This window comes from Trichoderma aggressivum, assembly GCF_033847375.1.
Source record: "Trichoderma aggressivum f. europaeum strain CBS 100526 chromosome Unknown scaffold_031, whole genome shotgun sequence".
Lineage (NCBI taxonomy): Eukaryota > Fungi > Ascomycota > Sordariomycetes > Hypocreales > Hypocreaceae > Trichoderma > Trichoderma aggressivum.
The window spans coordinates 261,719-276,202 of record NW_026946397.1 but is presented as its reverse complement, the minus strand read 5'-3'; the positions used below and the strand labels follow the sequence as shown (position 1 = coordinate 276,202).

Below are 14,484 nucleotides of genomic sequence, written 5' to 3'. Positions count from 1 at the left end.
GGTAAGGCAGTTGACACATCACAGCAATGGGACTTTTGTTTTTTGTTTTCATGAGATCAATAGACACCAAACTTTCTTCAGTCAGATACTGCGTCAAGGTGACCATATGTGTGATTGGGCATAACCGCTTTTGTGCCATGGGTATCATGCGTCTTTCCATTCGACAGATCATAACCGTACAATGTGTAGAAAAAGGCACGTTTTGTGCCCTCCCCCCCTTTTTCCACAACTAAGAAAAAACAATGTTAAAAATAGGGGGCCACCAGGATTCCCGTCTTGGACAAGAGGGATGATCTGGTGATCCCCTCCATGTGAAAGTAAAACGCACACGCACACGCACACACACATCTCTTCGCTGTGCCGCGCGTGTTGACACACTCGCCTGTCCAAAAAAAAAACATCTACTCTTTTTTTTTTCTTTCGTCGATGCTGCCCCTTGGCACGACTCCACCATGCATCAAAATCATCAATCTTGCAACTAAATTCTTTCAGCTCCAGCGCGCGGGGGTATTTTCTTCGCAATTTTTATCTTCGACGTCGTGGACGTTCAAATGGGTATAAAAAGGTGAATGCCGGTCATCAAGACTGACATTGTCGAAATTTCAATAAGCGAGCAATGACTCATAAAACAGATGGCGATCAACGGCAAAAGAAGGAGGGAATAGCAGAAAGAAGGCACACAAAGATGGGAAATCAAAGACACGAAACGAAAAACGACAAGAGGAAACAGCGCAACAAGCAAAAACAATAAAAAGGATGAAAAGAGGAACGCGCCAACATCTCCGGCGAATCAAAGCCTGGATATGATGCAATTTTGGACGCTCCGGGGTATATCCAGCCGGGGGGGTATTCGCATGTAAAGGGGTCTAATTCGGCAAAGTCTAACGGAAAGGCCCAATGGGGGCGGGGTATCCTGAATTCATAGAGTGTGAAGTAGAAGGTCTCCCGCTATCACCAGACGCGCGGGTAGTGTGACGTGAAGCGATGATGTCTTTTGGAAGGGGGATGGTCAACTTGCTTTCGAAGTGGTGGTTGCTGATGGGGCGGGCCCAGGGGTTCTCGTCGTCAGCCAGGTTCACGCCGCTGTCGTTCCAAGGGTTTCGGTCGGCATTGAAGCTGCGGGTGGACTCGATCGAGATGAGCGACGATTTGGACACATTGGCAGAGCCCTTGAAGAAGCTGCCCGCGGCCGAGTGTGAGCTGTTCTTTCTGCGGTCCAGGAACGAAGAGATGGACGTCATGCTTCCGGGTTTCCTGAGCCGATCAAGGATACTGCTGCGTTCTCGGGCAATGTCCGCATTGAAGGCATTCTTGATGGGGGAATCGCTGGCTGCCGAGGCGGGCGCGTGCTGGAGCAGCTTCGAGTCAAAGTACTGAAGCGTATCTTCAAACGAGTCAGATTTGGGGCGGGGAATGGAGCCCTTGACGATGTTGGCTTCGACATTGGCAGTGGCAAACTGCGCAAGCAAGAAGTCAATCGCGTCTCGGAGACCTCCCGCATTATTGCGCGTGAAGCCCCAGACGAGAGTAGCAGTGGGAGCACCATCCTCAGTAATCTCATCAGGGTTCTGGTGAACGGTGACCTCCACCTCATACTGACTCTTCAGCTTGGGGACAAGATCATGCGCGAACTCGGGGGACTCCAGAAACTTGACCAATTTCGGGCTGCGAGCAAGCACCAACTCGTGTCTATCCGGGACCATGCCAAGAAACTCGTCAACGCAGTGAGGCACCTGCCACTGTGGACCAGTGACAGTGACTTCGTCGCTCGCTTGTTCAGTGCTAGGAAAGTTGATCTTGCAGTTGTACTTCTGTTCAAGCTCGTCGATTTCCGAAAGACGAGCAATCAATTCGCGATGGTACAACCGATCAACACTAACAATCTGAGAAGTATACTCGGAATCCTATTGTAGGTTTTGTGTTAGTCAAAGGTTGGCCGCCCAAAACTCTTTCCAGGATTACCTACAGCTCGGTCGACCATTTCGAGAATCTCATTCTTGACAGCATCAAGATTTTGGGCATTACGTGCCGGCGTACGGCAAATGACATTATCGACTTTGATGTCGTCATCTTCACGCCCCATGCCCCCTAAGTTTTACTGTCAGCACTCTCTGCTGGTTGTGCAAGAGTGGTCATTCGGCTGCTTTTGCTCACCTCTATCCATAGCGTTGGAGAATTTGACAAAGACTGAATGCTTCTTCATGATACGCTGGATGTGCTGTCCGCCAATGCCAATTATACGCTTGTGATACTGATCGGGGACGTGGAAAGAGATGGATGCTGGCATCTCCTGTTCAACCAAGGTCAGACCTTGCTTCATGGAATCGTAGGTGGCAGCCATGACGTCGATGTTGAAGTTGTATTCGTTGAAGCCGTCAAAAATGATCTGAACATTGCCTGCCTAAGTGTTAGTTTCATATTGACAAACGAATTCGTAAGGGCAAGGGGGGGTAGCGTACTCTGTCCCATGATTTTGTTGATTTTGCCGTTCTTTTTACCACTGACAAATTCCTTGTGCTCATTCGCCAGCTCAATCTTGACACGAATTTGATACTGAGACAGAGTTGCAAGCTTCAGCTCGGAGATGACTGCCAAGGCAGACTTTACGGAATCATCGGCACCAGTCACGGTAAAGGATGCCTTGTCAAAGGACACCTCGGCATCAGAGTGGGCGCAGATATCGGCGAGCATGTCATTGATTTCTGCGGGGGTAGGAACATTTCTGGCATCCGGCTGCTGAACGTACCACCCGGCGCCATAAAACTGGCCAGCCAGTGACATGAGCTCCCGGACAGTTCGCTCAACAGGCAGGCCTTCGCTTCCGTGGACTCGGACCGTTGTACGCTGGCATGCTAGAGGGGGGAGCATAATGTACGTTCCGTTGGCTTCGAGGATCTTACGAACTTTGTCCAGGCGGCCCAATAGAATGTTGTCCAGCTTTGCGGCCGGAATGGTGACGTCTTTGACGAACAGGCGAATGCGAGAGACTGTCTCGTGCAGCTTCTGCTTAGCCATCTCAATGGCTTGGGGGGACTCTCCGGTGATGTAGATCTCTGCAGGGTCGCGCCGGTTCGCACCCTGTGGGCAATACCGGTACATTTGCGAGAACATGGGAGGGAAATAGATGGCCGTGCCAGTCGACGATTCAATCATCTTGATGTTTTTGCGATGTCGTCCACAGACTAGCTGGTGAAGCGACAGCTCGATCCTCGCCACATCCACCATTCGACCAAGCTAAGTCGTGTTAGAAGACGTAGCACACAGAATTGATGTAGCAGTGGCAGGGAATACGAACCCACGAGTCGATTTGAATGAGCACTCGGGCCTTGGCATGCTCGGACGACAAGATATCACCGTATATGGCAACTCTCCATCTTTGATCCATTCGCATCTCGGAATCGCCCAGCATTCCGTCCACCATGGGAGTTAGTTTGGGGCCCAACAGAAAGATGTCAACACCACAGTAGGCGGAAATAGAATCCAAAGTCTCGAGGACAGGCTTTTTGAGCACACCAGCGCTCAGGTCACAGACCAAGCTTCCCTCAATGTCAATTATGGTGCATCGCTGCGTTTGGCCATACGTTAGCACACGGCAGCAACATAAAAAAAAAAAAAAAAAGAAAAGAAAAAAGAAGGAAAAAAAATCGGAAACTGGCGTTTGAGGCATACCATGGATATGGGGATCTCGTTTAGAATGGTCTCCCGGCTCTTGTTGACGAGCTCCGGGGATCCCGTAAGACAGATGGTGGTAATCTGCTGGTCTTTGCCGTTGTTGGGAGTAGTGGTAACAACTTGGGCTTCAATAGGCAGAGGTCCGGTGGACAGATCCTTGCAGAGTTTGTGCAGATTTGCAAGATTTTGGGCATGAGCACGGAGCTCGTAGACGTGGACATCATCCGGTGCGTCCTCGGGGTGCGTCCATCTCAGCACAGCATCGTTGGTAGCATGCAGAATATCCTCGGTGTTGGGACCAACCAGGTCGGAGGCGAACGGAACGTTGAACGAGTAGTGTATCGTGGCATCGGGGGCGGGAGAAGTAAGAGGAAGGCCAGGCTGTGACACGTTTTTGCTCAAGCTGTTCATGGGCACACTGGGTCGACCCATGCCAAAGTTTGGGCTCATCCTCTCGGACCAGTGGCGCATATTGGCCAGCTTATTCATGATGGTTGAGGAAGAGAAGCCAGAAGAGTCGAGTCGAGGCGGATCGCGATTTCGGGACGAGGAGAGGAAATGGCGGCCAGATAAGGGAATCAGAAAAGCAAGGGGGTATCGATCTGGACGAGAGAAGAAGGAAAAAGAAAAAGAAAAAAAAGCCGAAGCGAAGAAGAAGAAAGGAAAGGGAACAAGAGCTGGTGGTAGAGGCCCTTTTCCTGGTATCTCGAGAGAGGTTTGACACAGTTCAGAGAAGAGGGATGGGCGGGTTTGGAGAAGGGTGGAGGAGAGAATGGTCTAGCAGAGAAGAGAAAAGAGGGTATGGAGCGCTGGGCCGTTAAGAGAGGCCGGGTATTTGGTGTTTTAGTAAGGCGAGCTTAAGTAGTGTGGGATTTCGGGGGCCTGGACCGCAGCACAGCAGGACAAGTACCGGCGTCAGTTCAGGTCAGTGTGTACCTCTACCCAACACACCTTCTGAGATCAAATGGATGTCCAGCGTACGATACAACGGTGAGGTGGTTGATGCCTTTGAATCGGGCTGTAAAAACAAAAATTAAGCGACGACAAGCACAGTGATGAGCAAACTCAGTTCAATATATACCGCAGATTGTAAATAAAAAAGTAAACAACAAACGGCCCATGGTTATACATCAAGTAGTACGGAGTAGTGTTGAAGCCAAAAAGTACCAGATAGAGGTAACTGACAGGGACCCAGCACAGCCAGGCTGAGTCCGTCCGTCGTAGGGATCTGCCTGGGACCGCTAGACAAAGTAGAGGTCTTTTTTTCAAGTCGGGAGGGCTCACAAGCCCAAGCCCCCTTCCACCTTGTCCAAACAGAAGCCCGTGTCTACCTAGGTACTACGGTACGGTAAAGCAAGGAACCGAAGTGTATCGCGCGATGGGAGCACAAAACGAGGAATCCAACGGAGCCCTCCCAACATCCATGATACAGAAGTTCAAAGCTGCGCGTAGCACACACAGAAGCAACGCCGGGATATCATGGCCGACCTGGACGTCCACAAACGCTAATGTACAGGTACTACCTTTGAAGGTACCCTACCTGTTTAGTACATGTAGCCTCCCAGGGATGCATTGACACCACACAGACGGTTTGACGCAGTGATACGGCAGCCGTGTTGCACTTGGCACATGCATGTTCTGGGTAAGCGCATAATCAGGCACAGTCTAATATGAACGTCCAAGTAATAATACAGGAGACCATTTTGTTTGGCAAACACAGAGACGGGAGCACAATGCAGTGTGCCGTGACTTGGGAGTAGTGTACTCACTGTACAAGTACTCTCGTCCTCCGTCGTTTATAGAACTCAGGCAAGGAACATGGTTGTACATTAGCTCGGGTACATGTATCCGGACTGAGAGAGCCGGACGCACAGGCGTTTTGGACGATGACAGGCCGCAATGACAGTTCTTGGGTCGTAGGTACCGGTACCGGCAAGCAAAGCCCTCAGGCTGGCTTAGCGCATTTATGATGCGAGTCTCAGCGGTACTGCACTGCGCAAGACTGCGTTCCTACAGGTGGTGGCCACTAAGCCATGGGGTGGGCCAGGTACGAGTACTCGTGAGCTCGGGCACAAGTACCGCGACAGCGGACAGCGCATTTCGCTGGTACTCCGACTACGCCCACACTGAACTGACAGTGGGGTCGGTGCCGGTACCTGTACAGCACAGCACGGCACAGCACAGCACAGCACAGCACAGCACAGCAGATTGCCGGGCGAGGCCACGGGAGAATTGATGGACGCTTTCCTGTCCCTTCAATGTGGTGGGCATCGATGGAGGGAAGCTCGGACGAGAGATGGATGGACGGCAAATACTAAGGTAGGTACCTTAAACTTGCATGTACTACAAGTACTCGTACTTGACGGTAAATCCCCAACAGCCTCAGCGGCATCTGGTGGCCGAAAACACGCCCAAATCTCTCCCTTGCAACACATCAAGCTTTTCTGCAATCCAAACGGTTCACAGCATGGCCGCCAGCACTAACTCGTCTTGCTCCTAGCAGCACCAGGCGCGTTTGTGCTTGATTGGCACAAGTCGTAACACCACAAGCTTGCTGCAGGCTCGCGGCAACCTTGTCCACCCTCGTGGCCATTACTGGCTGATCCAAAAAGGCCCCGAGCACCGCCAATCTCGAGATGGCCAACGAGGTGCCGTGGTCAGCAGGATGGCTTCGCTGCGAAACCTTACCTGGCTGGCTGTACTACTTGTATGCACCCCTAACCCGTTTGGCACCTGTTTGCTGCTAACCATCATCCGATAGTCCTTGGTTCAAGATGGAGCCTCGGCTCTGCCTCTTGTGGCCAGAACGATTGCCCTTTGATGACACGATATTGTAGCTACTAGGTATGAGCCTTCTGTTCTCCGTCTCCGTCTCCATCTCCATCTTCATCCTCGTCCTCGTCTCCTTGTCCTTCTCCCTTCTTTCTGCTTCTTTTTCTTCTAGTGTTTGCCGGAGCTGTGGAAACATCAGATGCTCGGCTAGGCGAAGCCCACAAACCCACTCGCGACATGCTTCGCTTTGCTTGCACGCAACAAGGAACGAAGGCTCTCGATTCCGGACTCCACTACCGTGTCCACCCCCTAGCCTGGCTGCTGGCCTGGTTGGGGCCTTGCTCTCACTGGCACACGCACACGCAGCCCTCGCCCACTGGTAGCCACTTTGGATCACCCAGATCATCCATCGCGGGCAGGGGTCATCGGCACCCTTTGTTAAGATTGTTGGTAGGTATGCATTCATGCTGGAGTATACAATAGTATACTTGTACGTGTGCGAGCTCTCGGCCATTGCATCCCCTTCTTCGTCCTCTGTCGCCGAGACATGTAAGCGCTGTTGGGGTGGTTGGTATTTGTCTCTTACCATACAGGCCGTAGGATCGACGGCAAGATCTTCAGGTTCAGCGACAATCAAGTGGGCCCTGCTCTGAGAAACAGCAAATCATGACGAGTACAGTACAAGTATGTGCGAGGAGGGGCGCTGCACCAACCAAGCTTTTTTTGCGCAAACCATACGAGGGCTCGTTCTGCGGGCGAGAAGAAGCCCCGAATCCTCCTATTCACGATACAGTATCGCCTCAAGTCTTCCTAGAGACGTGGTTTCCGTTCTCGTATTATACCTACCTATCCATCATACGACACGTACAGCTATCAGCCATCTCGGCACCCCGGGATTTGACATGTTCCGTTCGGTCTTCGATGAGATGAATGAGCCCCCTGGGACCAAAGCATGTACAATGTACTCGAGGGTGGCATGCAGTCTGGGAATCAAATCACACCCATGAGGCTCGTCCGGCATGCAGAGGACATGATCCTTGGCCCCGTCCTCCACACGACTGCCAATCACCGTACCAGGTGTCCAAGGCGGTTTGCTACATACAAGCACTCTGTTTGTACGCCATAAATTTGTGCGAGTACTGGTACGATACACACATCTTGCTACAGTACTCGTGCACCACGGATTGCAAAACAGAGGCTGGCCCGTTCTTCTGCTCCTTGCCGCATAAGTATGTTGTTTTTCACCCTCGCTGTATCTGGCCTAGCCCACCGGAATGTGTGCCGTGTCTCAAAATTACCGCCGCCACTGTGAGAAAAGGCCGCCTGGAAATGCGGGCGTATCTGCGCTCAAGCTTGATTGACTGTTGCACGACAATGCAACCCGCATTTCGCTCTGGGGGCACTGCCGTGGCCCAATCGTAGGCTGTTGGTTGATTTGGGCGGCTACCACCTTGCCTCGTCTACATGTAATCGACCACACACGGGCCGGCCAAAGTGATGATGGTTGTATGCTACGTCAACGTCTCCATGGCCTCGGGCTATGATGGGCTCGAGATAAGGCGGGTTGCGTTTTGAAAGGCTGCGTGCTTACCGGGTGCATTTTGTAGGTTTCATCTGGTCCCAATGCTGCCGGGCACACTACTCGTACTCTTCCAGGCTTCATGAAACACGAGATCCGTCGGCGTTTCCTCATTCTGTCGCCCAACTCCGCCCTCAGTTCAGCTCACTAAGCTCTACGCCAACAGGGCGCCGAAAGCCCGATTTTGGGGCCTCCATTCTATTCCGCGGCTCCGGTACATTGTGGTTGGTTTTGTTTTAAAGTGGACGGGGATCGTCGTTGACCAAACACTGAGGAATTGAATTGACGTGAAACTACTCCTCGCAGCTACTAACACTGCTAGTGCCTGCTCTACATACAGACATCATGCCAGTGCTATTCCATGGATGAGGCCGCCGTCCGCGACCCAGCGAAAGAAAAGCCCGCTGTCATTAAGACCTCCGCCCGTGCCGTCTGCGAGAAATGCGTTTCCCGTCCTATCCGGTGCCCGGAGACTTGTAGCTAGACAAACAACATCACATCTAGCGCGCATCTGCCGAAACAGTAAGGTAGGGAGCTTTTCGTATCCCCACAGAACGCCGCAGCCACGGACGGCGAAGGTGGAGAGAGGGACAGAGTTTGGGCCTGTCCAAAGTACGCAGCCACGGACTGTTCGATGCCGATGCGGGCCGAGGGGGGAAAGGCGCTTTTTTTTTTTTTTTTACCTCCTCTTTGATGTCATGATCATGGAGTCTTGGCCTTTTCAAGACCCGTTTGAAGCTATAAGATCGCTCAGTTCGAGGGTTTCCTGGTTGGCATCCTAGCATCTCTTAGTTTCTTCAAGGGTTTATGGATACTCAGCTTGGGCCGAGCGTGATGATGTGCGACTCGTAGTACTAACACCGTTGTATAAAGTATTCCGTGACTGTGAGCAAGCCTGCTTCACGGTACCCGTACAGCCGTAAAATGATTGTCGTTTGTGACATATGCGTCATCCATACTCCGTAGTCGATCTTGTCCTGGGAGCTAACCGTAGTCGATGCTTGATGATCGACACATGTCATCCAGAGCCAGGTACTAAGCATAACTCTTCCCAGTGAGGCGGCCTCAAGAGTCAATAATATTGAGAAGATCCAGAAAAGGTACATATATGCTCATTCGCCTGATTATAGTTGGGGTGATTGGGCTGCTTTGGCTGTTACGTCCACGTTCAAATCCTCTTAGCTTGCTTCTTAAGGGGGCAACCATACTTGTGAAACCACTTATACATTTTCTGCAACTGCAACGTCTACCTCCTGGTTATGGTTGACAGATTGATTTCCGCATGTCTTAATAGCTCATTGTACAATGCACGAATAAGTACCCCGTACTCAGGACCTCGGTAAGGCCATTAGACTTCCCGTCCGCCTGAAATGAAGCAAATATCAATCCCTCCATGGTATGCCGACCTGCCTGTTGTGCCAATCGCCTGATCCCCGAATCCTTAATCCGATGTTCCGTGTCCCTGGTCCCTTGTCCCTTGTCCCTTGTGCCGTTGTGAAATGTAGTCATACAAGAACTTATACAAATGCAAACAGAGCGGTCGAATATAGCCACTCCTTTCCGACCAACTTCTTCTCCCGTAGCCACCCCTCAACGATAAACCTCTCGCCTGACGTCATCCACGTACACAATTTCCCGCGATGCTCCACGAGGCTGCTCAATGAAGGCGATTTCATCCGGCCCCCTCGTAGCTCCTCTGTGCGGCTCATGGTACCGTTCGGGGGGGCGCATGCTGTACTCCCGATGAACAGTTGGAGCTCGCTGCATGGGGCTACCAGCATACTCTCTGGCATAGGGCTGTGGGCCTTCCGGGTGACGACCATCCATGTGGATACTCCCGCTATACTCTCTACCGGCAGCATCGGGATGTGTGCTATGCATACGAATGTATGGTGGGACGGGCTCGAACCGCGATGATCGGTAGCTTGTCGGTCGTGAGATGTATTCTGCCGGCCGCTCCTCGATGATTCGGCCATCATGAGACCTCACAATCTGAATGTATCCTCGTTGCTGTAATTGATGTTCACGATACTGACCATCCCTATGGTCGTAAGGATACTCTGGCTCTGATACATATACTCTTCTTGCTGGATCGTAGACCGACAGTGGCCTGGTATATACCACGTTGCCTTCGTTGTAAACCCCATCTCCGATGTTGCTTGATGGAAGTCGAGGTGGCAGTCGCTCATAAATCACTTCCGGCTCTCCGGGTCGGGGTAGGGGGGCAACAGATTGCCGGCCAGAGTGTATCACAGGTTCGACAAACTCCCGCCCATACGAATCAACCATGACCCGTGTTGGTGGCCGTGGGGGGATTATGAAAGACTCACCCTCTGGGCGTGCGCTCGCGCGGGGTCCATCGATGGGCTCTCGATAGATGCGTATGGGCTCTTGGAATGGGCCATATGCAACGACCTGCGGCACTGCGGCAGGGCCATGAATCTCTCTGGGGGGTGGATGATGATGATATGATACCATATCCCTTGGTTGAGGCTGAGGCTGAGGCTGACGTACGTAGCCCTCGCCCGAGGGAAAAGGGCGGGCATAGCTCTCACCAGACAAACGACGATTACTGGAGAAATCCCCGTTCCGATTCAGTTCTCCAACTGGCTCACCACGAATACTAGAGCTCGAGGCGGGCTGAGCATGATATGGCGCGGGGCCGGGTTCTTGGTACGCCACGGGAGCTTGTTCACCTCGAAACACCTGTAAGGGCTGCTCGTAAGACGCATTCGGTGGAGGCTGGGCATATTGCAACTCAGATTGTCCAGATTCATTAGCATAACCTTGAGACTGTCTCGGGCGTTTGCTGGGTCTGGTGTAGGCTGGAGCTGTCAAGGGTGACGGTGAACGAGGCTCAACTTTGATACGCGGCCCAACCTCGGCCTCTGGCGCTTGCCGATCAGCCTTTCTCTTCTTCTTTCCTCTTCTCCTCTCTGTATCCCTTGCGCCCGGTGAAGAGCTATCGGAGCTGGCAACTGCAGGCAGGGGCTCGTTTCGGAGTGCCGCCACCTGTGCTGATGTACCAAAAGATTTAGCCACGGGTGAGTCGATGATGGGTGTTTGCACGTTGACTACGGTCAAAGGCGCTATCTTTGCCGGCTGGGGAGCAACGGGTATCAAGTCATGATTCCGAATAACGGGGGGGCGTGGCAGCAGAGGTTGGTGTGGATTATATTGGGACTCGTCGTTTTCAGATCCTTGAGACTCCGTTTGCAATACTTGATCTGGTTCTGTAGGAGCAGGGCCTTGGGTAGCTGGGGGGTTTCCACTGTTGGCGAGTATATGAAGCCCGGGAACCCGCACCTTCTCTGGTCTACTCGCGACAACGTTCGCCATCGGAGCATGGATCTGGGACGGGGGCTGAGAGGGGGGGGCTGCGGCATGGTAACTATTCGTAGAAGCTGCCGTGTTATTACCGTAGTATGTGCTTTGGTGAAGGCTTGACTGAGATGGCCTGCGGCCATCTATCAACATGGCATCGTCAGTTGAGTGGCGCAAGCGCGAAGTCAGATTGGACTCGGGCGTGTCATGCTTTGAGGAGTAAAAGGTGTTATCGTCAAAAGAATCACTTGCAGCTTCATGATTAGCAATCAAGCCTCCATTGGCGGCAAAGGGTATAGTAGTGGCTTGAACAAGAGTCAGAGCCTTTGCGAGTACATCGGATAGGTCAAACTCATTGACGGGTTCTGCTTGCACTTGCTTTGAGACTCGACGCTGTTCGATATCGTCTCTCAGAGACCGCTCTATTCTTTGCCTCTGCAGCTGGATTTCAGCCCTGACGAGTTCGTCAGATTTCTCAAGAAGAATGGGATTGATCTCTGTCGTCTTGTTGGGAAATGGCTTTGGGCGCTGAGAACCAAGAGCGGTGGCGCCGGCATCAGCTACAGGCTGTAGCAAGGTAGGGTTCTGGCTCTGAGTTTTCTCAACAGAACGCTGTAGAGTATCAGACCTTGCATCTACTTCGCCGGGCTCTGATGGCGCTCTCGTATAGTAGTTGATGATGGGTTGGGACGAGGCTTTGAGGCCGGGTGGGAGCTTGATGGTAGGGTGGGTTCCCGCGAGAATGGTATCGCGAAATCGCACAATCTTCTCGTATTCTTCAATAACTCTCGCTTCTTTCTCTGTCAACTTGGCCGATGCAGATGCGTTTGCACGGGTAGGGGCGGCAGGGCCGCTGTCTCCCGGGCCCATAGCAAACTGTTGCTCTCTAAAGTTAGCAGAGGTTTGGATAGCCGCGTCAACAAAGCGCAGTGGGAAACGCGAAGACGCCGCGCTCAGCGTCCAAGGGCGGCTCCTGGCAGAAGCTACAAGGGTGCTTTTCAGAATACACAATCAGCCGTGCGTTTTCTTGGATGCTTCGATCATAGTGGGTGATCGAGATGTGCTGATGCCTGGAGTGAAGGCGATAGAATGCAAGTTGAATAAGGAGGATATTTGGCTTGCTTGACATGGCAGAATTAAAAGCGGTGACAGGGAGAATTCTACCTGAGTGGGGCAGCCCAGGTACAAGGGTACCTGCTAGCCTTTGGAGCTCCCCGCTACCGACTTGATTCTAGCGTCACGGGCTTCATCTCTCTTCTACGGGCCTCAGAAACTTCCATATCCTAAGGTACCTGCTATAGGTAATATCGTTTCATGCCATGAGTATGTTGTTGAGTTTCTGCACCTGCAGTATTGTCGTTGGAACTCGGCATATTGGCCATGGCAATAAATTACATTATCAGTTTCCCAGTACTCCGTGCAAGATTGTGCTGGGGACAGTTGAGTCTCGGCTACGAATGTCCATACTCCGTAGATTAGCAGCTGAAAGAGATGACCAAGGTACATGGGAGTACGGTGAACCAGGATAAGTCAAATGCTACTCCAAAGACAAGCCAAAATTATTCCCTACCTTGCCTTGTACAGATTGATACTAGACTGGATACATCATCACAATAAACAATTAGGAACATTGGTTGCTGACTTTAAGCGGCAAATTATTCAGCAGCCTCAAGCCTCATGTGAGCCACTGCATTGGCGCAAGATGGCCGGCCGCTGACTTTAGCAGCATACTAGCCGGGCATTAGTACCGGTGAAGAGTCATCAAGCCTCGATTTATTCCGATCTAATTCTCTTCATCACATTCCGAGCCATATGCGTTTATACTACAGGCTTCCCATCTCCCTTTCAGTTCAGTCAGCCATTAAACCCCGCCCCTCATTTTACAACAGGAACATTGGCTTTCTTTCGCAAGCACTTCCTGGGACCGCCACACGAGCATTTCACCGACCTCCGGCCGCTTCTTTTCTCACTAAGATGACTGTTCCCAATGGCACCAACCCCGGGAAACCGGTCCTGTTCTTGTTAGTCAATTGTCGTCACAAACAATGTGAGCAGTAGTTCTAACGGTGTTCAAGCGACATTGACAACTGTCTCTACCCAAGGAGTAAGAAGCAATATGACTCATGACTCAACCGTGGCCTATTTCTAACTGGGTGATAGGCAGCAAAGTACAAGATCTCATGGCCGAGTTGATTGACAAGTACTTTGAAGAGCATCTCAACCTACCCTGGGACGATGCTGTCAAACTGCACCAGGAGTACTACAAAAACTATGGCCTGGCCATCGAAGGACTGGTCCGTCACCACCAGATTGACCCTCTGGAGTACAACACCAAGGTCGACGATGCACTGCCCCTGGAGGGAATCATCAAGCCCAATCCAGAGCTGCGTCAGCTGCTCGAGGATATCGACAGGAGCAAGGTGACTGTGTGGCTTCTGACGAATGCGTATGTCACCCACGGCAAGCGAGTCGTCAAGTTGCTCGGCATCGACGACCAGTTTGAGGGTCTTACATACTGTGACTACGCCGAAATGCCCTTGGTCTGCAAGCCTCACCCAGACATGTACCGGAAAGCTATGAAACAGGCTGGGGTAGAAAGAGTGGAAGACTGTTATTTCGTTGGTACGGTTGTCCCCTTTTGCTCCATGATTGTGCCGAAACTCTACGAAAGAAAAAAAAAATCAGAATTTCTAACATTTGAATACAGATGATAGTTTTGCAAACTGTGCCGCTGCAAAGAAGTTGGGCTGGACGGCAGCCCACTTGGTGGAGGAAGATGTCCCACAGCCAACAGTCCAAGCATCGCAGTATCAAATCCGCCACTTGCGAGAACTGCGGCAAGTCTACCCCCAATTTTTCAAGAACTCCTAAAGGGTGCAAGGCCATTTGTTTAGAGGGTTATACTCTGGGTGATAGAGATAGAAGCGGCGCTGAGAGTCACAAATACTAGAAAAGGAGGTGTCGTTACAGCTTACATAGATGAATTCAAGATATATAGATAGCATGCGAATATCTTTATTTCATGTCTATTCCTGGAACTGGCACCACCCTCCCAAATACCTCTTCGAAATTAGCCATGAGTTCTTAGATTTTGAAATCTTTTGGATTCCAAAATGTGCTGAGAAGTCACGGCTAAT

The 14,484-nt window shown here is 51.6% G+C and overlaps 3 protein-coding genes across 3 annotated transcripts; 1 reads left to right on the top strand and 2 right to left on the bottom strand.

The window, feature by feature from the left end:
* Window positions 1-881: 881 nt before the first annotated feature.
* On the bottom strand, window positions 882-4,161 carry Triagg1_7250 (uncharacterized protein; the record flags this gene model as incomplete). The annotated part of the gene is made up of 6 exons (XM_062901965.1): window positions 882-1,904; window positions 1,967-2,088; window positions 2,155-2,397; window positions 2,460-3,234; window positions 3,296-3,565; window positions 3,670-4,161. The coding sequence occupies 6 exons, from the start codon at window positions 4,159-4,161 to the stop codon at window positions 882-884; spliced, it is 2,925 nt and encodes a 974-aa protein (XP_062753826.1).
* Window positions 4,162-9,613: 5,452 nt separating this feature from the next.
* Triagg1_7249 (uncharacterized protein) lies at window positions 9,614-12,217 on the bottom strand (the record flags this gene model as incomplete). The annotated part of the gene is made up of 1 exon (XM_062901964.1): window positions 9,614-12,217. The coding sequence occupies one exon, from the start codon at window positions 12,215-12,217 to the stop codon at window positions 9,614-9,616; it is 2,604 nt and encodes an 867-aa protein (XP_062753825.1).
* A 1,104-nt stretch (window positions 12,218-13,321) lies between these two features.
* Triagg1_7248 (uncharacterized protein) lies at window positions 13,322-14,218 on the top strand (the record flags this gene model as incomplete). The annotated part of the gene is made up of 4 exons (XM_062901963.1): window positions 13,322-13,368; window positions 13,423-13,451; window positions 13,508-13,969; window positions 14,055-14,218. The coding sequence occupies 4 exons, from the start codon at window positions 13,322-13,324 to the stop codon at window positions 14,216-14,218; spliced, it is 702 nt and encodes a 233-aa protein (XP_062753824.1).
* Between the last annotated feature and the right edge of the window lie 266 nt (window positions 14,219-14,484).